This window comes from Schistocerca gregaria, chromosome 6, assembly GCF_023897955.1.
Source record: "Schistocerca gregaria isolate iqSchGreg1 chromosome 6, iqSchGreg1.2, whole genome shotgun sequence".
NCBI classification, from domain to species: Eukaryota; Metazoa; Arthropoda; class Insecta; order Orthoptera; family Acrididae; genus Schistocerca; species Schistocerca gregaria.
In genome coordinates, this window is record NC_064925.1 from 118,501,028 (window position 1) to 118,528,836 (window position 27,809).

Below are 27,809 nucleotides of genomic sequence, written 5' to 3' on the forward strand. Positions count from 1 at the left end.
TGAAGTTGCACATCACGCAGCCTATTAAGCACAGTTTGAGTCATAACACGACATCCTGTGGCTGCATGAAAAGCGTTGTTCAACATGGTGGCGTTTCTGTCAGGTTTTCTCCAAGCCATAATCCATAGGTAGTGGCCATCCACTGCAGTAGTAGCCCTTGGGCAGCCTGAGCAAGGCATGTCATCAACATGTCCGAATAACATCGCTTTGGTTCACTCCAAGACACCTGGACACTTCCTTTGTTGAGAGCCCTTCCTGGCACAAAGTAACAATGCAGACACGATGAAACTGCAGTTTGACTGTCTAGGCATGGTTGAACTACAGACAACAGAACCATGTATCGCCTTCCTGCTGGAATGACTGGAACTGATGGGCTGTCGGACCCCTCTGTCTAATAGAAGCTGCTCTTGCATGGTTTTTTACATCTTTGGGCAGGTTTAGTGGCATCTCTGAACAGTCAAAAGGACTGTTTCCGTGATACAATATCCACAATCAACGTCTATCCTCAGGAGTTCTGGAAACTGGGGTGATGCAAGACTTTTTTTGATGTGTGTATATGTCTGTTTCCATCTGCTAAAATACAGTGTTCCTTTGACTGACATTTTATTTTTTATTATTTCCCACAAATACATACATTGTCACAATCGTGATAGTAAGATAATTAATAAAAGATATGCATAACTCTTTTTATTTTATTTATTTTTTCTTTTTGTGCAATCCCAGCTCACCTGTATATATATTTGTGAGCAGTTCGTTTTGTGTCTTTTACCATAATTTTGCACTCACCTTTGAATTACAGACAGAGGTACAAAATCTTTAAGTAAATTACTTTTCCTTCCTAACCCATTGTTCTGATAGTGACCCTTAATATATTTATAAGTAAAAGCAACTTCTTTTTGCAACATTAACAAGAAACAGAGTTTGCCCTGTTGGAGCGATAAGACTCACACCTTACACACTAATTCTTCAAAGGGAACTGACAGATAACATCTCACTCACATATGCTGGTCATGTTCTTACTTATGCTTACTTATAATAATACTTATATGAAGCGACCCTGACTGGCACAAATCTTGCTCAGCTGAGACAGTCCTAAGCTGAGACTTGTTTGGACACAGAACTGTTGCAAATGAATAGAATGTGAAACTTTATTCTTAAAATTTGTGTTAATTTTGTATAAGAGATGAACCAAAGAAAGGTGAAAAAAATATATAGTAAACATGGCTCTAAAATGCATATGTTTGGAATTATGAGTACTTGTTCATCTTTGCTACTGAGAGATACATCTTTTCTACTGAAACTCTTTACTTTCCATACCTTGAGAGGTGGTAGCATGAGTCCAAAACAAGGAAAAAGTGTCTAGTAAAAATGAGCTTTAAAGTGTGAATCTTAATAGCTACAAGCACATGCTCATACTTGCCACTGAGTAACACAGCTGTGCTACTGAACAAGTGCTCATAGCTCTTAAGATACACATTTTAGAGCCAACATTTACTAGGCATTTTTTTATTGTTTTGGTCCATGCTACCATCTCTGAAAGTTTGTCTGAGTTCTGATTCACACTGTGTAATAACAACCTGAGATTGTTTTACCGGTGGTGCTGTTATTATGAGATCAATATTCCCAAATGCAATGTCATCTTCTGAATAATTAATACACTAAATGAGCAATAACTTTAAAATATAGTTAACTGTGAAGCATGTAATCTACCCCTCATTCACATCATTTCTTGATTGACTGTTGTTGTCTTTATGGTTAACATTTTAAATAAGCTTTGAGAGAAGTAAGATTTCCAGTAAACTTTCTACTTATCTTCTTTTCTCAAAGTTGGCTCCAGTTCTTCGCATCTAGGGGTTGATTATTAGAGCTGAAATTTTTGACATTATACATTCTCATGGTTCCAATTGACATAATAAGTTTGAAGTGAGCCTGAACTATATATTTTGTTTTGCTCAAAATTGTATTTTCTCATATTTTTCTATATCACAATGTCTTTATAATTTCCATGTCAACAACGCCGAAAATTATATTGTTCTTCTCAAAAATAAAAACATATCTGATCACATTGGAGGCAAACCCAATACTACTTCACTCAGCAATACTAACAATATTCCAAAGGGTTCACAAATTTTCTTGACAAATGAATGTCTATTATCTTATGTTATCATTTTATAAATGAATATGGAAATTAGCATAATAAATAGTGTCAAGTTGCATTAATAACATTAGAAATTTAATTGTACCAAATATTTTGTAATTTCAAATATTTCTACGAGAAAATAATTTCAATTGTACATTCAGAGCTAGTACATATCGATCATAATAAAGAAAATAAAGTAATTTCTTTTTACAGATTTTAGCTTGAATTTTAACACATCATGTATGAGATCACATGAAATTCTTTTTAAAAAACAGCTGAGATATTGTTAACCTATTCAAAATTCAAAAAAATGCTTTTGGTATCGATTACTTCTGTCGAAGAAAGGTAATGCTAGAGAAGGGTGTCTCTTCACAATACCCCCTCATAAAATTTGGAAACAATCTGTTTACAATGAATTGTGACTTACTATAAAGTTTGCCCAATGGTGTACAAAATGATGCCAAAAGACTGAATGCAGATGTATAGAGGTATCTGATGCATAACATATTACAGAAAACATAAGAAGGATATCTACCAATCAAAGTCATAAATTATACGTATTTCAGGACAGGGTATTCAGATTTTCAGAACTGTGGAACATACGAGACTGAAATAGAAGGGAGAACCGATAGATATACTCAAGGTACCATCCGCCACACACCGTCAGGTGGCTTGTGGAGTGTGGATGTAGATGTAGATGCAGATTCTGTCACAAGACAATTGATACAAAGTCAAAACTACAACATTACAACACTAAACTACAGAAAAAAATGGAGAGACCAGGTAAATTACTAGAATTACAAATTGCAAGTTTACACCCATAAAGTCACACCTTCAAAATCTTCAAAAGAGAAGAGAAAAAAATTCAGAGCCTAAGTGTACGATGAGTGAGCAGAATTGAATAGCTCACGACAGGTACAGACCAGGAGAATATACTCAATTATAAGAAGGAATATAACACAAAATCAATCAGCCACATAAACCAGAGTACACAAGATTATGTTGACTCATGAAAGGACTAAATAATTAAAAAAATATTAGGGCCTAAGCTCACAAAGTGGGGACTGACCCATGAATTCAGACCACACCAGGTACAGACCAGCAAAAATGTTTCAACACAACAAAATGAATAAAGTTTATAATCATACCACTGAGTTCAGTCATATGTAATGAGTAATTATAGGGATCATCTAGCAACAATCAATAGTTGCACACTCTCCCTGAGTACACACACACAGTTGCGGTGACCAGGTGTACCCAAAGCATTAGTTTGCCCACTACTCAAGTTCCAATGAGATACAATATTGAAGTACTCGGGATAAATACAGGTAAACAGAGTGATAAACAACTTTGAACGATGACATAATTGAGTAGCTTGAGGACGAAAATCAACGTATGAAATCAGACGTGTGTACATCTTGTTATACTGTCTCTACTAGTAAATGTCTTCCACACGATTTTCTAATTGTTCCTACAAACTAACCTCTGTACATAGAGGCCTACAAGTTTCATTTAAAATTGATTAAAAAATACATACTGATTTAACGTTGCATAATATATTGGGAAGTTAATACCCCTACTTGAAAAAAAAACATGCATTTATGTGGCTTAACACTGTCCATGCCAGTCTTGGCTAACAATTTACAAATCTCAGTCACAACATCTACATCTACATGACTACTCTGCAATTCACATTTAAGTGCTTGGCAGAGGGTTCATTGAACCACAATCATACTATCTCTCTACTATTCCACTCCCGAACAGCGAGCGGGAAAAACGAACACCTAAACCTTTCTGTTCGAGCTCTGATTTCTCTTATTTTATTTTTATGATCATTCCTACCTATGTAGGTTGGGCTCAACAAAATATTTTCACATTCGGAAGAGAAAGTTGGTGACTGAAATTTCGTAAAAAGGTCTCGCCGCGACGAAAAACGTCTATGCTGTAATGACTTCCATCCCAACTCGTGTATCATATCTGCCACACTCTCTCCCCTATAACGCAATAATACAAAACGAGCTGCCCTTCTTTGCACCCTCTCGATGTCCTCCGTCAATCCCACCTGGTAAGGATCCCACACCGCGCAGCAATATTCTAACAGAGGACGAACGAGTGTAGTGTAAGCTGTGTCTTTAGTGGATGTAGTAGACAGGAGCTTGAGCACATTACCCAGCACCTATGATCTCTTATAAGTCCAGCAGGGTGCAGCCTTACAGCAGTGTGGGAGTGGGTCTACCCACATGTCTGTTCCCTCAGTAGATTTCTCATCACATGGTCCAATGGTTAGGTTACTACCTGCCTAGCATTCACATCAAATCCTGAAACATTGTTTTTGGTACTAAATATGCTGGTTAATACCTTCCTCATATCACACAGCATATGCTCTCCCTAATTATTTTCCAAAGTATTTATGTCACATAGTATTAAAAAGTGTTCACATATGGAACTTTAATAGAAAGAGATAAATGCAATAAAAATGAAATAATTAGCAGAGGTTTGTGGAAGCTGAAGGGACTAATTTGAAGGTAACTGGTGTCAAATGATTGTACCTAAATAAAGATTTATTTTATAAATAAAAATTGGATACTGTCTGAACAGCCCTCATGTTATTCATAAATACTACAACTGTTTTGGCTATGGAGTGAAAGTTGTATTTAAGGATGCCAGATGTCTAAAGCTGACAGTCACAAATTCAGCCCCTTCTGTCCAGGACAGAATCAGTGTACCCAACCTCTCTGCATCTAGAGTAAATTCTGTGTGTAAGTGTGAGAAAGTTTTTCTAAATGTTTGCTTAACATGTATCTGAGACTGGACATCACTTTTATGCTGGTATTCACATAGCAGAATGTTGGAAACTGTCTAAAAACCACATCCAGGCTTTCTGGCACGTCGACCCTGGTCATTAATCCACTGGCCAGATTTGATATGGGGCCAGTGCATCTCCCCAACTTGGAAGCATGTGCCTTAAAACACATGGCTATCTGGTTGGGATGTATATTGATACCAGAAGCAAAAGGAAGTAGCACTAGTTGAGTCACACATTAAGGTTGCTAATGAAGGCTATTTCTGTTTCTCAGTTGATTTCATATTTACAAAATAATATGAATTGTGTGTTCTCATTATTCTAATCAAAATCAGTGGACTATAGTGATCAAGCACTTTCAGTTCTGTTGTTAATGTAAGTACAAACACATTCTGGAAAATTACTTCACAAATAGGCAATATAACTTTGATAACAACAGAACATAGCAAAATAATAGACCTACAGTAGACGTCCACAAATAAAATGAGATAACGAAGACATTTATCAAGTAAATATTTAATTTCTGACACTTCAAGCAGGATAGCTTTTCAGTACAAACACCATTCAGCAAAGGGTTTGAAGGAGTAATCATCCAGTTTTAATTTTATTTGAAGAACTTATTTCATATTCTTTTCAGTCTGACCTGATAGATTGCAGCAGCTCGAGCCTTAGTTGTCAATGAAGCAAGCATGGGCACTGCAGAGATGCACTCCCTGTGGATTGGAATGCTTGCTTTTGTCTGCACATTGGAGATGATAGGTTGATTTTTCACCATGTTCGTGAAGTATGCTGTAGGTGTGACAGTCAAAATGCACACTGAATGTTGTGTTCTGAGCCTGTTACATTTCTTTGAGGCTTAGGCTCTTTCTGGTGGTATCATGACTTGTCTGAATAGGTGGTATATGATACTGTGAAAAGTTCTCCCAGAATGCAGCCCTAACCAAAAAAAGTGCTATAAACTGGTCATCTCACAATGAGATTTCTAGCATTTGAATCAAAGGATAACGTGGAACTCACTGAAGTTGGTCATCAGCCCGTCTGGGTGTGGAAGATGAGTCATATATATGGTGAGACAGAGGTGCTTTTTATTAGTGTTACTGATCTATGAGGTCAAAAATTGGTGATTCACAGTGATCAACAAAGTACAAATTGCTTACAAGAGTTCCCAGGTGTTTACCACACTTGAGTGTGAAGTTGAGACCACATTTAGCGATTTTTGTAGACAAGTGTTATAGGTTAGTGTGTGCTCATGTAGTTAATTATTATGTTCATTCAGCCATCATGAAGGAGAACCTTAAAGAATGTGTAACATATTAAAGTATACTTAATTTATGTCAAAGATACCATAGGAACTTAATCTACATCTACACTCTGCAAACCACTGAGCAGTGCGTGACAGAGGCCACATCCCATTGTATGAGGGTAATCCCAAAAGTAAGGTGTCCTATTTTTTGTAAGTACATAGACCTGTTTATGTCTACAATGGTTTACATCAGTTTACAGTTTGAACATTCAGCTATTTTTCGACATTACCATTTCTGTCGATTTATTTTTGTAGACACTGTGGCAGTTTTCGTATGCCCATGCCATACCATGCCCATAATTGTTGCTTGGTCTCAGGTGTAAAGTGGTATGTCCAGGTTTTGTCACCCATGACAATTGAGTCCAGAAAGTTGTCCTATTCGGCTGCAAGACAGTGAAGAAGTGCGCAGAAAGCATATCAACTCGTTGCCGCACTCATCTTGCACACACCTTCCAGTAGTTCAATTTTCCCGTAAAAATTCTGTGAGTGGTGCTTCAGAAAACCTCAGAACCCAATGCGCAGAGATCATCCAGGGTGATCCACTGATCTTCACACAGGCTTTGCTCAACCTTCAACACTGTCTCCTCAGAAATTGACAGTCTCCCACTCCTTTGTTCATCGTGAATTTTGGTCCGACCAGCTGGAAACTCTCTACACCACTTACAAACATTTTGGACATCCACGCATGACTCATCATACACTTCCATCAATTGGTGATGGATTTCAATTGGCGCAGTGCCCTTTGCGTTCAAAAACCGAATAACTGTGCGCAATTCGCACTTGGTGGTAACATCCGACGGGAGCTCCATTCTCAACAGCTGCCAAGCCAAGACATAGCACCATGTTTACACACAGCACATAAAGCACTCTTCATAACAGTGTGACCAACTGCCACCCATGCAGAGTCCTGTACTTATGAAAAAAAAAAAAAAAAAAAAAAAAAAAAAAAAAAAAAAAAAAAAAAAAAAAAAAAAAGGAGACCTTACTTTTGCATTACCCTCATACAAAATATTAGAATTTCCTCCCATTTCATTTACATATGAATCACAGGAAGAATAATTGTTAAAATGCCTCTGTTTGTGCTGTAATTTATCTAATTTTGTCCTCACAGAGTCAATGAGTGTTATATGTATGGTGCTGTAGTGTACATCTTGAGTCATCATTTGAAGGAGTTTCTTGAAACTTTCCCAGGATAGTTTACATCTATCTTCAGGAGTCCGCCAGTTCAGTTTCATCAGCATTTCTATGACATTATGCCATTGGCCAAGCATACCTGTAATCACTCATGTGGCCCTTCTCTGTATATGTTCAATATCTAAATACTGTATAAACAGTAAACTATCACTTTGCTGCTTAATGCTATTAACACTTGTACTATCTAAACTTAATCAGGTAAATTAATTAAAAAAACTGATGTGTTGCAAAAAAGCTGCTACCTCTTCAGTTTTGCTATATAGCTGTTGCTTATCTGCTATTACTAGCTTAATATCCACTTGATTGTGTTGACCTTCTTCTAAGAAAATATACTCTTCCATCTGTAAATACTGAGTCTTGTTTACAATACTTTACCACTCGTACATAATAAATAGTTTACTTAAATTAATTTTGCAGAATCATCACAATGCAAGAAACTGAAATTGTAAACATTAGACATGAAGGGAACATAATTAAGGATATTAATGAAATCTGCTATGTTTTAATAGACATTTTATATCTGCAGCTGTCAGTTCAGTTAATACCACAAATATGAGTGGTAAGGTAATGCTCTGCCACCTTTCGAATTCAAAGAAGTGAGGGAATAGAAAATATGCAGGATAATAAATAACCTAAAGAATAAGTGCTTATCAGATTGGGATAGTTTGTGTAGTGTTTTGATTAAGAAATAAAGAATTAGTTCAAATAAGTACTGATTTGATTGACTATAATGTTAGAGAACACATCTTTCCAAATGCACTGAAGTGGAACACATGTGAACCAGTGCACAAAAGCGGATCCTCATAAGAGATTTCAAATTTTAGGCCCATGTTATTAACACCTAACTACAGTAACATATCTGAAATTTTATTGCTGAAAAAACTTTGTGATTATTTCTCCAAAAAAAAGATATTATCAGAAAAATACCATAGCTTCAAAGAGGATCACAACACTTACAGAGTTTCTTCATCAAGTGTATGGAGTGCTTGATTAAAGAATGCCAACAAAAGGCTTATTTTTAGACCTCTTTTCTGTAAATCTGGAGTAAACTTGAGGCATACAAAATAAATGCCATCTCCCTGCAACTTCTAACTACATATCTAATTAACAGCAAGCAGTGCACAAATCTGACTTACATAATTAATAATCACATCATATGAAACAGTCACAAGGTCTACCCCAGAGTTCATTTCTTGTCCCTTTCCTTTTCCTAGTTTATATAAATGGTCTAGAGCCACCTTTGACAACCAATTGATAGGCTATGTAGGTGATATTGCACTGATATTTGTAGCCACATCAAACAGAATCATGAGTTAACACTTGTTGCAAGTGAAGGACTGGGTCAAACAATTACTTCATTTCAGGATCAAGGTTTGAAAGTTAATGTCAATAAATCTCAATTATGATGATTTAAACTTGCAAATTCACATCAAACCACTGTCAATAGTACAGGAATAATTGAAGCAAAAGACACAGATGAATGTACTTTTCTAGGTATATATCTAAATGAAAATTTACAGTGGGTATATCATATCAATTTTATATGGAATAAAATCAGTAGTTCACTGCAGCTAATTAGCCAGTTACCAAAAGTAGCTTCTGATCAGACATTAGAAACAATTTACTGTGAGACAATTTTTGTGTAAGGCTGTGCTGCTGACATACACATGAGCAGAATATGAAGCGTGCAGGAAAGAGCTGTCAGGATCATCCATGGACACAGGTACAGAGACTCTAGCAGGGAAATCTTTGTACATCATAAATAAGCTACAGTTTGCTCATTTCATCTTTACAAATTAATTACATTCTTTGTGACACACCAAAACAAAGCAGCCAAGTGCGCTGATATGCATATCAACAATACAAGAAAGCAAGACTGCTACTATCAACAAAGAACTAAACTCAAAACGACATACCATAACCCATGCATTAATGACCAGACAGGATATGACAAACTGCCAAGCTGTTATAGGTTTCACCAAGGGAAATTGCTCGAAGTGAAACTGAAATCATTCCAGATTAATTGCTTATACTCTTAGAATGAATATTATTATCAAACTAAATTCAAATCTTTGTATATTTTGTTCTGTGAAAATCTCAATATTTGCAATAATTATTACACAACAGCAAGTTTTTGACCTTATTAAACACACTAATATTTATATTAAGTACATGTAATCCTATATAAATATATAAAAAGTACCTACTGTGTGTTTGTGCAAAACTAGTAAAATATTACTGTGGTTTAGGCAAAAATCATCAGTTGGTGGCTCCATGCATAAAATACAAAAAATAAATAAATAAAAAAATTCGTACATCCTCTATGATCTGTTCAGCATATTTTAGTTTTCATCTTCCACAACTACTTTTCCTCTCTACTGCAACTTCCAACATCAAGTTTAATATGCCTGGTAGCTGTACTAGATTTTCCACTAGTCTGTCTCATCTTCCAGTAAATGTCTTCTATGGACTTCTTTACTCCTCTCTTCTTTTTTAGTGCTTCATTTCTTACCTCGTCTGTCAAATTAATTTGTAATATTAGTTAAGAGTATCACATTTCAAATGCTTTTATCTTATCTTTCTCCTGATTTCCAGTATTGCAAGTTTCACTTACATGCAGTTCTGTGCTCCAGGTGCACAGTTACAGCAATTTGTTCTTCACAAGATGTTCTTCATTTTCATATAAATATCTGACATCAGTAGAAGTCCTCTATTGAAGAAATCTCTTTTCACCTATGTCCGTCTCCTTTTGATGACTGATTTTCTTTGCTCATCTCATCTAATGTTATTTCCAAGGTAAGAGAATTATTTCACTTCATCTACTACTATGTCATTCCCAATTTTGATGTTAAGCAAGTCACTGCTTTTCTTCCTTCGCCAAATAAATGTCTTTTTTGCTTTGTTTATTCTTAAGTTATGTTCTACAGTAAATATTTCTTCAATTACAAAATTATTTAAGAAAATGGCTACAATGTTGAGCAAACTAACCAAAAAACCTTTGAAATAAAAACTGTGTACAACATCCTAAATACAGATGATGGCCTACACCTAGTACAGTGTGGGGATTCAGCAGTCATGAGGTTGAAATGGGTACAGCAAACATATAGGCAACATATGTCCATATCCCCCCCATGAACCATGGACCTTGCCGTTGGTGGGGAGGCTTGCGTGCCTCAGCGATACAGATGGCCGTACCGTAGGTGCAACCACAACGGAGGGGTATCTGTTGAGAGGCCAGACAAACGTGTGGTTCCTGAAGAGGGGCAGCAGCCTTTTCAGTAGTTGCAGGGGCAACAGTCTGGATGATTGACTGATCTGGCCTTGCAACATTAACCAAAACGGCCTTGCTGTGCTGGTACTGCGAACGGCTGAAAGCAAGGGGAAACTACAGCCGTAATTTTTCCCGAGGACATGCAGCTTTACTGTATGATTAAATGATGATGGCATCCTCTTGGGTAAAATATTCTGGAGGTAAAATAGTCCCCCATTCGGATCTCCGGGCGGGGACTACTCAGGAGGATGTCGTTATCGGGAGAAAGAAAACTGGCGTTCTTCGGATCGGAGCGTGGAATGTCAGATCCCTTAATCGGGCAGGTAGGTTAGAAAATTTAAAAAGGGAAATGGATAGGTTAAAGTTAGATATAGTGGGAATTAGTGAAGTTCGGTGGCAGGAGGAACAAGACTTCTGGTCAGGTGACTACAGGGTTATAAACACAAAATCAAATAGGGGTAATGCAGGAGTAGGTTTAATAATGAATAGGAAAATAGGAATGCGGGTAAGCTACTACAAACAGCATAGTGAACGCATTATTGTGGCCAAGATAGATACGAAGCCCACACCTACTACAGTAGTACAAGTTTATATGCCAACTAGCTCTGCAGATGATGAAGAAATTGAAGAAATGTACGATGAAATAAAAGAAATTATTCAGATAGTGAAGGGAGACGAAAATTTAATAGTAATGGGTGACTGGAATTCGAGTGTAGGAAAAGGGAGAGAAGGAAACATAGTAGGTGAATATGGATTGGGGCTAAGAAATGAAAGAGGAAGCCGCCTAGTAGAATTTTGCACAGAGCACAACTTAATCATAGCTAACACTTGGTTTAAGAATCATGAAAGAAGGTTGTATACGTGGAAGAACCCTGGAGATACTAAAAGGTATCAGATAGATTATATAATGGTAAAACAGAGATTTAGGAACCAGGTTTTAAGTTGTAAGACATTTCCAGGGGCAGATGTGGACTCTGACCACAATCTATTGGTTATGACCTGTAGATTAAAACTGAAGAAACTGCAAAAATGTGGGAAATTAAGGAGATGGGACCTGGATAAACTGAAAGAACCAGAGGTTGTACAGAGTTTCAGAGAGAGCATAAGGGAACAATTGACAGGAATAGGGGAAAGAAATACAGTAGAAGAAGAATGGGTAGCTCTGAGGGATGTAGTAGTGAAGGCAGCAGAGGATAAAGTAGGTACAAAGACGAGGGCTGCTAGAAATCCTTGGGTAACAGAAGAAATATTGAATTTAATTGATGAAAGGAGAAAATACAAAAATGCAGTAAATGAAGCAGGCAAAAAGGAATACAAACGTCTCAAAAATGAGATCGACAGGAAGTGCAAAATGGCTAAGCAGGGATGGCTAGAGGACAAATGTAAGGATGTAGAAGCTTATCTCACTAGGGGTAAGATAGATACTGCCTACAGGAAAATTAAAGAGACCTTTGGAGAGAAGAGAACCACGTGTATGAATATCAAGAGCTCAGATGGCAGCCCAGTTCTAAGCAAAGAAGGGAAGGCAGAAAGGTGGAAGGAGTATATAGAAGGTTTATACAAGGGCGATGTACTTGAGGACAATATTATGGAAATAGAAGAGGATGTAGATGAAGACGAAATGGGAGATATGATACTGCGTGAAGAGTTTGACAGAGCACTGAAAGACATGAGTCGAAACAAGGCCCCCGGAGTAGACAACATTCCATTAGAACTACTGACGGCCTTGGGAGAGCCAATCATGACAAAACTCTACCAGCTGGTGAGCAAGATGTATGAGACAGGCGAAATACCCTCAGACTTCAAGAAGAATATAATAATTCCAATCCCAAAGAAAGCAGGTGCTGACAGATGTGAAAATTACCGAACTATCAGTTTAATAAGCCACGGCTGCAAAATACTAACGCGAATTCTTTACAGACGAATGGAAAAACTGGTAGATGCAGACCTCGGGGAGGATCAGTTTGGATTCCGTAGAAATGTTGGAACACGTGAGGCAATACTGACCTTACGACTTATCTTAGAAGAAAGATTAAGAAAAGGCAAACCTACGTTTCTAGCATTTGTAGACTTAGAGAAAGCTTTTGACAATGTTGACTGGAATACTCTTTTTCAAATTCTAAAGGTGGCAGGGGTAAAATACAGGGAGCGAAAGGCTATTTATAATTTGTACAGAAACCAGATGGCAGTAATAAGAGTCGAGGGGCATGAAAGGGAAGCAGTGGTTGGGAAAGGAGTGAGACAGGGTTGTAGCCTCTCCCCGATGTTATTCAATCTGTATATTTAGCAAGCAGTAAAGGAAACAAAAGAAAAATTTGGAGTAGGTATTAAAATTCATGGAGACGAAGTAAAAACTTTGAGGTTCGCCGATGACATTGTAATTCTGTCAGAGACGGCAAAGGACTTGGAAGAGCAGTTGAACGGAATGGACAGTGTCTTGAAAGGAGGATATAAGATGAACATTAACAAAAGCAAAACGAGGATAATGGAATGTAGTCAAATTAAATCGGGTGATGCTGAGGGAATTAGATTAGGAAATGAGACACTTAAAGTAGTAAAGGAGTTTTGCTATTTAGGAAGTAAAATAACTGATGATGGTCGAAGTAGAGAGGATATAAAATGTAGACTGGCAATGGCAAGGAAAGCGTTTCTGAAGAAGAGAAATTTGTTAACATCGAATATAGATTTATGTATCAGGAAGTCGTTTCTGAAAGTATTTGTTTGGAGTGTAGCCATGTATGGAAGTGAAACATGGACGATAACTAGTTTGGACAAGAAGAGAATAGAAGCTTTCGAAATGTGGTGCTACAGAAGAATACTGAAGATAAGGTGGATAGATCACGTAACTAATGAGGAGGTATTGAATAGGATTGGGGAGAAGAGAAGTTTGTGGCACAACTTGACTAGAAGAAGGGATCGGTTGGTAGGACATGTTTTGAGGCATCAAGGGATCACAAATTTAGCATTGGAGGGCAGCGTGGAGGGTAAAAATCGTAGAGGGAGACCGAGAGATGAGTACACTAAGCAGATTCAGAAGGATGTAGGTTGCAGTAGGTACTGGGAGATGAAGCAGCTTGCACAGGATAGAGTAGCATGGAGAGCTGCATCAAACCAGTCTCAGGACTGAAGACAACAACAACAACATGTCCATATATGGCAGTAGAGTGGCACAAATGGCATCACAGCCTGCAGGGCGTACGAGAAACCCAGCCACAATCAATGGCAATGGAGTATTTGACATTTTTAACTTGATGTAGCTGAAAACCTGAGAACATTTTTTTGAAGATCACCCCTCTGGCTGCATTCATACATTTTACATTTTTTTTAAATCTCTATATGAGCCTGAATGAAATAGGGTGAGAGGTGCCAAATATATTACCTTGCTAAGCTGCCAAAATATCTGTAGCTGGCACTGTTTAAATATTAAGCTTGTTTCAGGAGATAAACAGCAGCTATTTAAGCATGACTTTATTTCACATTTTAAGTCATGGAATTACTACATATCACTCAAGCTCCATGTTTGAGAGTACAAGATCACAATTTCCAGAGATCCATTTCTCCCAAGTTTTATTGCATAAAATCAGAGATATATAATCTTTTATAACTCATTTAGTACACTTGTAGTTCAATTAATCACTTATTGTTCCAGGAAGACCAGAATGATGATGTTATCACAGAGAAGAATGAAACTCAAAACAGGACTGTTGACTGTGCTATTGTAAGTTATTACTTTATTTTTCTCTTTCTTTTGCACTTTAATGAAAGTCTTTAGATTTTGTCAATATTCACTCACATCTGAGTTGAGATGGACTGAAAAAGTAGAAATGCAGAAACACAGAGGAAATTAAATGAAAACACACATGTAACTTTTCTGAATGAATTTATTTAGCACCTATTACACTAAGGGAGATTAATCTGAGGCTGCATACTAGTGTTTTAAAATATACAAACTTCATTACACTGGTTAGTTCTACAACATAGGTTCTAACCAAAACATAATAATTGCATATCATCTTTTGTCTCATCCCATACGCAGTTATTTCCTAATGCGAAAGCCTAGAACTACTATAACAACTATGTGTGACACACAAACTATCATTACTGAAAATACGGTGTCATGGAGAATGTCTGAGACACAGTCTAAAAAAATGTTCCTCTATATTTTTTAGTCTATCAGTTCTCTTACAGAAAGTCATTCAATTAATAAATCAGTTTCTCTGTAGGAACATAATTGGTTTAATTTCTTGCCACTTTCATCTTTACAAAGAGAAATATTTTATGCCTCTTTAAACTTTTATTACTGCAAACCAGATACCAGGCAACAAAAATTCATTCACTCAACTTAGAAAGTCTAGCAGACTTGTAAAACTTTTCAAATTATATGTAAATAAATTTAATTGTGTTTTGTGTGGCTTCAAGATGCATATTTTTGGAGAAAATTATTTTTGCAAATATTTTGTATCCCTGCATCAAAACTATCTGCTTTATTCATAGTTACCCTTTCTAAGTGAACGGTGATAATAGCTGACTGAAAATTAATCTGCCAATGCAGCAAAAACAAATTACACTTGATTTATTATATGCTGATGTGGAGACGGAGCCATAAAATCTGCCCACTATACATGAAGTACTTCGTCAAGATCTTCACAGAAAAACTCTGGTCTCATGGCACTAATTGCATCATTATGTAGAATTAAGCAAAAAAAGAAAAAAAGAAAGAAAATAAAAGCACATCAGTCTACATTGAACAACACACTTACGCTCATTGTGTATAGGAAAAGTGAATGTCAAAGAAGGTTTGTAAACAGTTTAAGGCATTGATTAACTCTTTCCCTTGCTCATATAAACCAGTTTGCATTGTTTCTTTCCTGCCTGTAAACTGGACCAAGATGAAGAATTGACATCCTGCATCTTAATGAGAGCCCATGTGAATTTTTCAAAAAAATGTTTCATACATACACATACTCTATAGATGAAAAGGTTACACAATAGTCCAGATATAAAAATCATTGTACAAAAATTCAGTTTATGTAAAGAAACAAAGACAGATGTTCAGTAGTGTGTGTGTGTGTGTGTGTGTGTGTGTGTGTGTGTGTGTGTGTGTGTGTGTTTGAAAATGGTTGTGCATTGGCATCTACTACTAGTGAAGCATGAACATCATTTCCTACACAAAATTACTCTATCTGTTATAAAAGTACAGTTATTTTAAATATAGCAAAGGTTTTAATTTCTTGAACCTGATTAACCAAGGACTGCTGTGTAATGATCAGCTATTTAAAGTTTGGTTTGACACACTCTTCTGACAGGTGGGTTTTTGCATTTTGTTTTTCACTGCAAATAACTTCAGTGCATGACTTCAAATGGGCTAAACAGACAAAATTTACTATGAATGAATTGTAAACAATTAATTAAGCACTTTTAACTACTGGTAATTATTTATCTCATTGCACACAGTTCACTGCTAACACTACTGCCTCCATTTTAAATGATAACACATAACTTGATAAATTTATACTTAGCTATATTATGCAATGTCACTTCATCTTGGGCACTAATAAGTGATCAAGTAAACCAGCAAGTACTGTGCATGGTTCTTTAAGTTCTATGTTGCCTGAAGGGATGAAGATTTTCAGTTGGTTTAATTTCACATTTTCATGGCTGACAGCTATTATGGATTGTGTGTAATTGAGATGACTTAGCACATTAATTACAGAGTTAAGGGAAGCTATTAAGAAGTTAGAGAAAGTGACATTTTACAGACTGATGTTCCAAAAAAGTTGGAAAGGTACTACTGTTTGTATTTTGATAATCATATGCTATTAAAATGATTTGTAGATTTTAGTGTTTTGTTTCCTGAGAATGAAGTAAACCTGTCTATGAATTATTTTGTCACCACAATTTATTGAGATAGCCTATGCTGAGTAATGACAAAAACTTTTCTTTTTTCATGTGTCAGCTTAAAAGGTAGGAATATAAATAAACCAAGTGAAGTCACAGGCTGTTGTGGTTTTTAACCAGGAGATGACACAAGATGATAATAATGCACACCGAGCTAATGCTGTTATTTAATGGCCATCTCCTTTCGTTTTTTTAATTGTGCTTGGAGAAAATTATTATAGACTGATGAAATTTTCAGTAATTTTTTGACGTTATCTGTGTTTGGTGGCTTTATTTTTATTCATACTCTTAGAACCCAAAAAAACTGTGGGTACAGTGTTAGCTGATAAGGTGTTTATTTAGTTTTTTGTCAAAAATGCTAGGAATTATTTTCTTCCCCCCCCCCCCCCCCCCCCCCCTTCCCGGTCCCTTCAGCAACTGCTAATAATTTCTTTAAAGAAGAGCTAGACACAAGAGATAATGTGAAATCAAACAGTGAAAGTGATATCCAGAGTGAAAATGAGAAAAATAAGGTGGAACTTCCAATTACCAGTAGTCATGGATTTACTTATCATGTCAGTTGCAGTAAGAAGGTAATGAAAAGCTGAAGATGAAAAATGATCACAATAAAAGTGAATACTGCAAAAGTAGGCCTAAGTACTGCTGCGAATTTAGAAAGTAATTTTATGAAACAGCAATGTGTTAACCTAAATTGGGCTTCTAATTTCAAAATTTTCTGGGGGAGGATCCACGCCATATTTGCCATACAACTACTGACAGCCTCTTCTCAAGGTTGGCAGCTACATATTTACACTGTTTCATGTATTGTTTAGTTACTCACAAATACATTTTCAGTAGCCTTATTTTATTCTTGTTGTAGACTCATTGTTTTGTTGTTTGGTAGTACTTGCAGGGTGGTACTCCACATTTTAAAGAATTTGGTGATATCATGATGTAACTGTAAATCTAAAAGTTAAATATTATCTTTAATCTAATGACAGTATTATTTTACAGGTTCTGAATGAAGAAGTTGGCATACGTCAGTTACGTTGTGAAGTTAACCGGACAGACATATCATGCATAATGGTAAGATATGTTCATATCATTTGTGACTAACTGAAATTATAGTCACCAATTTGTTCTACTTTGTAACATATAACCTCAAAAACCTCGTTATCAGATCACAAAATCTACTAATACCTTTAATTGATTCAGTAACTTTTATTTAACTTCCAGATGCACAAAACTCTTTACAAATTTTGTTGCATATGCATGTTTGTTAAAAAATTGTTTTAATATGGAGTAATTCTTCAGAATCAGAAATTTATTGTTCCATTGTGTATGTAGGGCTACATAAATTGTTAGTTTAATGTACAGGAGACTTATCAATGTAAAAAAAAAAGTGACTGAGATACATAAAATGTGTCAAAAATTACTCCTAAGTTACAAAAATCATTACAAATTTATTTTGCTATTCTAAAAGGAAATCTTCATCATCATTTAAAAATCCTGTGAGCCAATAATGATATTTTAGCACTTGGTGGTGTGTATTTTTATCTTTGTAAACATAGTTCCACACTGTAAAAGTTTTTCACTTTTACTTTATTATAAGTTTTCATAGCCATGTACTGAGGAATCTAGGAGTGGAATTTTAGTCTATGAGATGGTAACATGAAATTCTGTTTTTTTCATATGCATAGATACGTTCAACATGGTTTTCTATAAATCATTCTGGATTAGTATGCATAAAGATAAATGCAAATACATGGAATAGTTAAAATTTTTAAACCCCCGAATAATGGTTCTCATGAATCTCTGGTTTTAATATTACACATATTTCTAATAATAGTTTTTCAAGTAATAATATCCTGTTTACACTACTTGCATTCCCTAATATCTTACAACAGAGATCAAAATAGCTGTGATAACCAACTTTTCAAGAGTTCATGTCACATGAACAGAACTATTTGCCATTAAGAATGCTGGATAGTTTAGTTTGTTTGTCAAGTAACATATGATAAGACCAGGATAAATTTTTTCAAAAATATCCCCAGGAATTTGAGAGAATTTGCTTCCCTAAGTTACTGATTTTTACTTGTTATTTTAAAGCTGCATTATTTTGATTGTTTAGTTTTAAACTCTGTTAGTGATTTTTTTTTCCCCCTTGTGTTTAATTTTAATCCACTTACATCAAATCAATGTTCTAAACTGTTTGGGGAATTTGTTCTGAGGTCTCACTTTCAATGAGTACAGATGATCATCTGTTAATGAAACTGAGTGGGACATTACATTTAGAGATAAATAACTTATATAAAAAACAGTATTGCACCTAAAATGTAACCTTGTGCGACCCTTAGTGAAATAATTTTCCATTCTGAGAAACAATTTCCTGTATCTGATGTTACAGCTTTCTTTTCTTTCTATCTGTTAAATATGATCTGAACAATTTCAAAGCAGTTCTGTTTGTGCCATATCTTTCTAATTGATGTATCAGTAGAGAGTGGTTTACACTGCCAAAAATCTTTGAAGATAACACAAAATTCCTGTGACTTGGGATATGTCCAGAGATAAACAAATTTGTTGATGGCACATGTAGTACTCTTTCTTTTCTGGAAGAGTTGTAATATCTACGAAGTGTGCTGCAATTCTGCACTCCTGGAGAAGAAATATGGGTAGATGTATGGTTGTAAGAAAAGCAGTAAAGTGATCTAAGATGCAGGTGATTATATTTGTTTATGATTTCAGCAACTAATGTAGGTGCTGTGTATGATTTAGCCCACAATGGAAGTTTATGGGACAAAAAACAGTATTTGTTCTCCACTGCAACTGTCATTTGAAACAGAATAATGTTTCCTGTGTCCAGGTGGACAGGCCAGGATTTTGAGAGGTATGCCAGCAAAGAGTAAACAGGCCACTGAGAGTAAACAGGCTGTTACTTAGAAAAGCTCATTTTGTCATAACTGTATGCCTTCCTTTCTTAAGAACTGCTGCTGTGGATTCAACCATACACAGTGTCCACCCCTCACCCCCAACCCCCACTCCCAACTCTCTGATAGTTATCTGACTCAGTCAGATAATGCAAAATCAAAAATAACACACCTGCATAACAGCCTGCTGACATGCAATAGGACATATCAGTAATATCTGTCTCACAATGTCTTTTACAACAACCAAACTGCTTAGCTAACTTTTGAAACAAATCTGTAATGAGAAACTGTTTTGGACCAAAATACAAACATTCAGCAGTGAGTCTCAAAAATAGAGTAAATGAAATTAGTCATGAAAGAGTAAAAGATTCATAAGAAAAAATAGCAACAAATTCTGTGAATGCTGAATAAAGATATGTAACATGATGCTGATGATCTGAAAAAGTGTGACCGGTCATTTACACCAAAGAATCTAAGATGCAGCACTGAAAAATCCAATGTCTATATGTAATACATTTAACATTGGTACAAGAGTCTCTCACACTGTTCTATGGTGAACATTGCCACAAAATAATTACCCAGGCAATAGTTTTTTGAAGTGGTGATAGATGTGGAAAACATCATGAAACAAGTAAATGGTGAGCTAAAGAAAACTGGTGTCTTTATGACAGTGTTCAATTCACCTGTTTTCATTCAGGCAGAATACATCCATATTTAAGTGACACCAAAATCAAAGAATGGAAAATCCAGGATGAAATGTTACAATATTATGAAAAGGAATGTTGCTACTCACCATATACAGAGATGCTGAGTTGTAGATAGGTACAACAAGAAAATTGTCACAGTGGCTACAGTTGTCTGAGATTTCAGTCATGTGTGTGTGTTTGTTGTCTGTTTTTGATGAAGGCCTTACTGGTCGAAAGCTTTGTATGTGACAGCCCTTTTGTTTTGCCTGTCTGCGAGTGAGCATCTCTGCTATATGGTGAGTAACAACTTTCCTTTTCATAAATTTAAATGAAATCATATTTACAAATCCCCACATGTTTTAAGTGCTAATGATATGGTCAAACTACACTTACATGTAAAGGACGAGCATTGTGTATCAGATACGGTAAGGAAAACCATCAAGCAAGAATTTAATGCTGTTTCTTAGAATTTTGAGTTTTTTCCCAGTGTGGGATTACAGGCCCTGGTCCCAGTGTGAAGTGCAGAAGAAGTTCAATTTTCAGTTAATCGGCCTTGCACTCAACTAAATATCTGGTTTGTCTTTCTTGACCATGTTCAGATTTACTAGCCAGAGTGTAAGCCACAACTAAATTTCAGAAGTTTTCTGAAAAGCTGCAGCTCATCTGAATGCCAAAAGACTTACTCAAAAACTGGCAATGATAAAGCACAATAAATAATCCCTGGTTGAACAGTCAGATTTGCGTAAGTCATAAACATTCAACTATCTTCAAATATTCATAGTAATTTTCAATCAGTGTGTGTAGAATAACTTTCTGTTTGATATTGTAAATATCCAATAAATATATGCTTGTTGAATGACAAGTGGAACAACTAATTTTCATATATACATGATGTCTGTTCTTTCTGACATATCCAAAAGAACAGATACCAGTTTGATCCAAGAGCCAGTATGATTTAAGACAAAAAGGCATTACAGACGTTGGCCACTCATAGTCAATGTCTGCAGTTCCTTTATGTCTTAACTAATTTTCACTTCTTGTGGACTTCATTACTTGAAAATTCATAACAGTTTTTGACAGTAAGATGTCAACAAGAAAACTGATCCATAATCTCATTACATGATAATTATTCAATTACAATATCTTTGGGAAGTAATTCAATTGATGACAGAAACTGGCAACAGTTGCTAGGAGGACTTTCTTCTCTGTGATGGCGACGAGTTAGCATGTGGTAGTGTTTGGCTTAATATCCCTGGCAGCAGGTGTAGCCATCAGTGCATCAGGGCACTCTTACTTATTATATGAAACAAACAGAAACAAACATTTTTGTACAGAATGATGAAAACAACATATTTACATAAGAAAATAAATTCAGAATCCAATAACTAAATAGTTATTGCACTATTATCTTATCTTCTCATCTGAACACACTGGGCCAGTTAGAATCATGGTGTAACTGCCTCTAATTTCCATTACAACACATCATCTCCCATTCACTACCTTAGTGTTTGCAGATGATAAGGCTATTGCTCCTCTCAGTATTCCTCATTATACTAAGGTTTGTTACTATCAACAAGACAAGTAGTCTGCTCTTTAAGTAAGTTTTTGTACCATCATCTTTAAAATAATTGTGTATAGATTGTTGTGCAAACAATACAAAACATAAATACCTTATTTCAATCAAACCAAACACTGAAGTATCTTTCCTAAAATAAATAAATAAATAAATAAATAAATAAATAAATAAATAAATAAATAAATAAATCATCATTTCCCTAACAAACACCAAGCTTGTACTCCATAGCCATTCATGCCATTTTGTACATACAGATACGACCAGGTTAGGGGTACTGCCCCACAGTAGCCTAACTAGCCCCCATTACACAACGACAATACCTACTACCCTCATACAGCCACCTACAACCTGGATACCAATGGTTGACACAGCAGTAGTGTCTACATCCACATATGCACATTCCATCCTGCAATAAATAAACTGGGGTTTTATTTTGGACCTTCCTAGTTTGCCCTCCATCCTCTTAGTAAACACAACACTCTTATTCAATAACAAAATCTTTGCCAAGTATATCATGCTCAAAAGCCGTTGCAACATCATCAATTATTACTCATATATTTAGTTTTCATTTATAACTGAGTCATTCTTATGTACATGCCTGTTACTTGTGGTCCATGTAACCAAGACATTTGTCAAAGACCATTGCTTAGCAGTGTCAATGCAGTATAATGCTGCTTTTATGTTCTCAGAATTAACGTTTTCCCAATTTTTATGACATGTTTTATTGCTCCTGTCAAATTTCCTATGTCCACAGCGTTAATTCACAAACGATTTTGCATCAACATATTTACAATTTTCCCGCAATTTATGCTTTATGAAAAAATGTTTGTGGAAAAAAAACTGATGTAAAATGATGCTGGCATGACATTGGCTGACAAGTAGTGTTTACAAACATTATGTTGCTAAATTTATTGACACCAGGATGCTCTACTTAGTGGATTTAAATGAGTAAATGTGTAAAAGTTGGGCCAATTTGTGCTGTATCTTCTGCCACCGCCAAACTCTACTGTGCATGGTGGCTTATAGGAGTAACTAGTTTTGTATGAATAAAGGTATCATGACCAGTCACATCCATTTCCAAACTGTCTCTACAGTGCATGTGCAGTTTTGTGATTGTTGTAATCATTGTCACACCTCTGCCGAACCATATGTAGGGTGTTAGGGTGTCTTTTGGCCGCCTGTAGTGGCAATTGACACCCAAATTCACTTTGCGTTGCTCAGATGTTTTTCGTTTAAACACAGCACAAATTATGTATATTCTCTTGCTGAGCAAAATGAGTTTCAAAGGTTTATTCTCATCATTAAGTGCAATATTTTTTATCGTATTTTTTTTTTTGTGATGTTACACAAAAAAACAATGTGAGTGATAGTTTGCGTGTGTGTGTGGTTATCTACTTAACTGAAGGATTACAGTACCGAGTAACCTCAAAAAGTATGACTACAGTTCAAGAGATGCAGAACAGCACATATGCAAACAGCACACAAAATATTTTAATGACAGTTGCAGGTGTTCCAAAAACATTGACAATGATCTATGAAATCAAGTTAAACATTTTTGCTTCCCAGTTATCAGTTCCCATTGTATCAGCAGTTTTTACTAGGTAATAAACCATTATTAGATAATAAACAAGTCCCTGACATGAGTATTTTGAGGCCTATTATGTGCACATACATAAAACGCAAGGGGTTATACTATACATTACTTTTACAGTTTAAAAACATTTTTTTAAGTTCCTTGAAAAGCGTAAAAGCAGGGTTTCATTGTATTTGTACTTATTAAATGTTTCATCCATCTATACTGATATTACTATGTGATTATTATTCTCATTTTGACTGACTCTGCTTAAGCCTACAGCTTAGTCCTACTTCCTTATGTTGTATAAACCTATGGTGAAACCATAATGGAATTAATTTTACACTGGAGAGAAGTTTACATTCCATAAGGTAGAATGTTATTGAGAAGATCAATGTATTTGAAAATGGGAGAGAGAGATCATTTGAGACCTATCATACAGGAGTCTTGTCAGTTTTCGTCTTATGATGTACATAGATATTTAATTCCATAAAAATATTTTTACAAAAATGGTTCAAATGACTCTGAGCACTATGCAACTTAACTTCTGAGGTTACCAGTCGTCTGGAACTTAGAAGTAATTAAACCTAACTAACCTAAGGACATCACACACACCCATGCCCGAAGCAGGATTCGAACCTGCGACCGTAGCGGTTGCTCAGCTCCAGACTGTAGTGCCTAGAACAACACAGCTTCTCCAGCTGGCTCTATTTTTACAAGTACTCTTTTTTGTTGAGCACAGTAATATTATTAAATTGTTTTCCTTATGATTTATGAGTACTTAGTGCCTGAATTTCCCACACATAGTAGCAGTTCTCCGCCAGGAGTGAAGCTTTCGCCATGCTCAGTCCATCTTTACCCTTGAGTTGATCGTAGGTTTTCATTCCCATGCACTAGGTTGTCTGTTGGTGGAGTATTTAGCAGTTCTTTGGAAACATGACATTTTCTTTTCATCTGTGTTGTACGTGGTTTGAAATGGTTTTCATTAGTTAGCTCCAGATTACTGTGTAAAAAGATGATAATCTCAAATATGTACAGTATAGAAACAGGTACAATTTTTAAGTTCTTGGATGGGCAGTACACAGTTTTCTAATGATTCTTTTTTGAAGTAGCATGATTCTTTGCATGGCTTGAACTCTCGCCAAAAACTGAACCATATGTAATTACGAATTCAAAGTAACTGTGGTACACCACCTTCTTGCTGTTTGTCTATTACCCCAGAAAGTATGTCCATTGCAAAAGCAAGTCTGTTTAATTTAGTAGTGTAATAATCAATGTGTGCCTGCCAGCTTAGATTTTCATCAACATTTAATCCTCAGAATTTGATGGACTGAACGCTTACATAACTTGATTTCGTGTATGGTTTTTTTGGTTGTTTGGTTTTAAGCTGTGTCAACAGAGAATGATAACCCAAAGACTTCCAGTGTATGAATTCATCCTCAAATCTGCCAGTAGCCTTGCCAGAGAGGACAGAGGAGCGACAGAGATTCAGGGTACTCTCTTGCCCTTGGGATGGGGAACTGTCTCTATAAGGTGGAAGAATCAGGAATGATCAATGACATGAGGATGCAGAAGGCAATGGAAATCACTCCATTAAAGACACATAACCTGTATCCATAGAACATGTGGTCTGAAATTGAAAAAAGTGTCATGATGATATCTCCATTGGCAAAAGATTTGACATTAATGTGCCACAATGATCTGTGGAAGGGGACTGCCCAGGGGGAAGCTGCCATGACTAGATTAGATTAGATTAGATTAATACTTGTTCAGTATATCATGAATACGACACTTCGTAATGATGTGGAATGTGTCAGAAAAAGAATGAATAACAAATGAAAGGATAGTATTCTACAATCTGGGGCTTGGAATGTCAAAAGCTTGAATGGGGTAGGGATGCTAGAAAATCTACAAAGGGAAACAATTATGGCTCAATCTAGATATAACGGAAGTCAGTGAAGCTAAATGGAATCAAGACAAGGATTTCTGGTCAAATGAGTATAGAGTAATATTAACAGCAGCAGAAAGTAGTATAACAGAAGCAGGATTTGCCATGAAAGGGAATGTGGGACAGAGAGTGAGTTGCTTTGAACAGCTCCATGACAATGCTGTTCTCAGAACTGACACCAACCACCAACAACAACAACACTCTTGGTGTATATGTCAGCATCACAAGCTGAAGATGAAGAGATGGGGGATGTATATTATTGAATGGGTAATACAGCATGTAAAGAGCAATGAAAATCTAATATTCATGGGGAATTGAAATGCATTTGTAGGGAAAAGAGTAGAAGAATGGTCTATGCGAGAATATAAGTTTGATAGTAGGAATGAGAGAGAAGAAAGGCTAATTGAGTTCTGCAATACATCTTAGATGGTAATAGTCAATACTCTGTTCAAGAATCATAAGAGTAGGAAGTATACTTGAAAAAGGCCAGGAGATATAGATAGATTTCAGTTAGATTACATCATGGTCACACAGAGATTCTGAAACCAGACACTGAATAGCAGTGCATGACTCAAGTCACAATTTGATAATGATGAAGATTATGCTGAAGTTTAAGACACTAATCAGGAAGAACCAATACACAAATGGGGGTCTGTAAGCACTGAAGAGATATGCTTGCAGTTCTCTGAGGCTGTAGATATTGTGATAATGACTTGCTCTGTAGGCAGTTCAGGTGAGAGGAAAGGACATCTCTGAAAAGGGCAATCACCTAAGTTGGAGAGAAAAATGTAGGTATAAGAAAAGAAACTGCAAAAAACCCTAAATGACAGAAGAAATACCTCATGTGATTGATAAAAGAAAGAGGCACAAAATGTTCAGAAAATTTGGCAATACAGAAATAGAAGTCACTTAGGCATGAAATAAATAAGAAGTGGAAGGAAGCCAAGGTGAAATGCCTTCATGAAACAGTAAAGAAATTGAAAAAGAAATTATTGTCCAAAGGACTGAGTCAGCATATAGAAGAATCAAAACAACTTTTGGTGAAATTAAAATCAAGGGCAGTAACATTAAGAGTGCAATGGGAATTCCACTGTTAAATGCAGAGGAGACAGTGGATATATGGAAAGAGTACATTAAAGGCCCCTATGAGGGGAAGGGTTTGTCTGATCATGTGATAGAAGAAGAAACAGAAGTCAACAGGGAGAAGATAGGGGATCAAGTATTAGAGTCAGAGTTCAGAAGAGCTTTTGAAGACTTAAAATCAAATAAGGCAGAAGAGATAGATAATATTCCATTGGAATTTGTAAAATCATTGGGGGAAGTAGCAACAAAACAATTATTCATATTGGAGTATGGAATATATGTGACTGCCAATATACTATCAGACTTTTGGAAAAACATTATCCACACAATTCCAAAAATAGCAAGAGCCAACAAGTGTGAGTTTTACAGCTCATGCACCCAAGTTGCTATCAAGAATAATATACAGAAGAATGGAAAAGAAACTTGAGGATGCATTAGATGACAATCAGTTTGGCTTTAGGAAAGATAGAAACACCAGGGAGACAGTTTTAACATCGTGGCTGAGGAAGCAAGACTGAAGAAAAATCAAGACACGTTCATAGGATCTGTCAACTTGGAAAAAGTACTCAACAATCTAAAATGTTACAATAACAATGATGTAAGAATAAGAGTGGAAGACTAAGAATGAAGTTCACAGATTAATATGTGTATAATACAGAGATGTAGTATTTCACCCTTGCTGTTCAGTAAATGTGCAAAGAAGCAATGATGGGAATCATGTACATCAACATCCCTCATGCTCGTGGTCTTACCGCTATTGAACACTACCTTCCCCAACATCTTTCAGACTCCAAACCCACAACAATGTTCCTCATACACTTTACTAACTTTATACTAACTCACAGCTATTTATCCATTGACAGGAAGGTATACAAACAAACACAGCATTGTCATGGGCACATGCATAGCACCCTCCTATGCAATTGTGTTTATGGGCCATGTAGAGGAGACCTTTGTAGCCTCCCAAAACATCAAACCCCTTGTCTGGTTCATGACCATTGATGATATCTTCATAATGGAATCTGGGCAGTGACACCCTACCTTCATTCCTTCACAACCTCAACACCTTCTCTCACATCTGCTTCATCTGGTCCTCCTCAACCCAGCATGCCACCTTCCTAGATGTTGATCTCCTCCTCTCTGATGGCTCCATCAACACTTCTCTCCACATTAAACTCATCATCCATGAACAGACTTGCATTTTGACTGCTTTAATCCATTTCACTCCAAAAAATCTCTCCCTTATGATCTGGCACCTGGGGACTGTGTATCTGCAGTGAGAATGACCCAGTACCCAGACTGCAACAACTGAATCTCATATGTCGCTAGGGCTTTGATTACCTATTATCAGGCCCTGCAATGAGGGACGTCCCACCCAACATCCTTTCCATCCTTCCTATAGTAGTGTTCCATTGCCCATGCAACCTC

At 36.2% G+C, this 27,809-nt stretch overlaps 1 protein-coding gene across 3 annotated transcripts in view; it reads left to right on the forward strand.

The window, feature by feature from the left end:
- Nucleotides 1-27,809, forward strand: part of LOC126278962 (uncharacterized) — a 297,991-nt gene that overhangs the window by 187,446 nt on the left and 82,736 nt on the right. For all 3 annotated transcript variants that reach the window (XM_049979247.1, XM_049979246.1, XM_049979248.1), the window contains 2 exons: nt 14,361-14,429; nt 17,603-17,674. In XM_049979247.1, the coding sequence (XP_049835204.1) occupies nt 14,361-14,429; nt 17,603-17,674 (141 nt within the window). The remainder of the gene's footprint in view (nt 1-14,360; nt 14,430-17,602; nt 17,675-27,809) is intronic.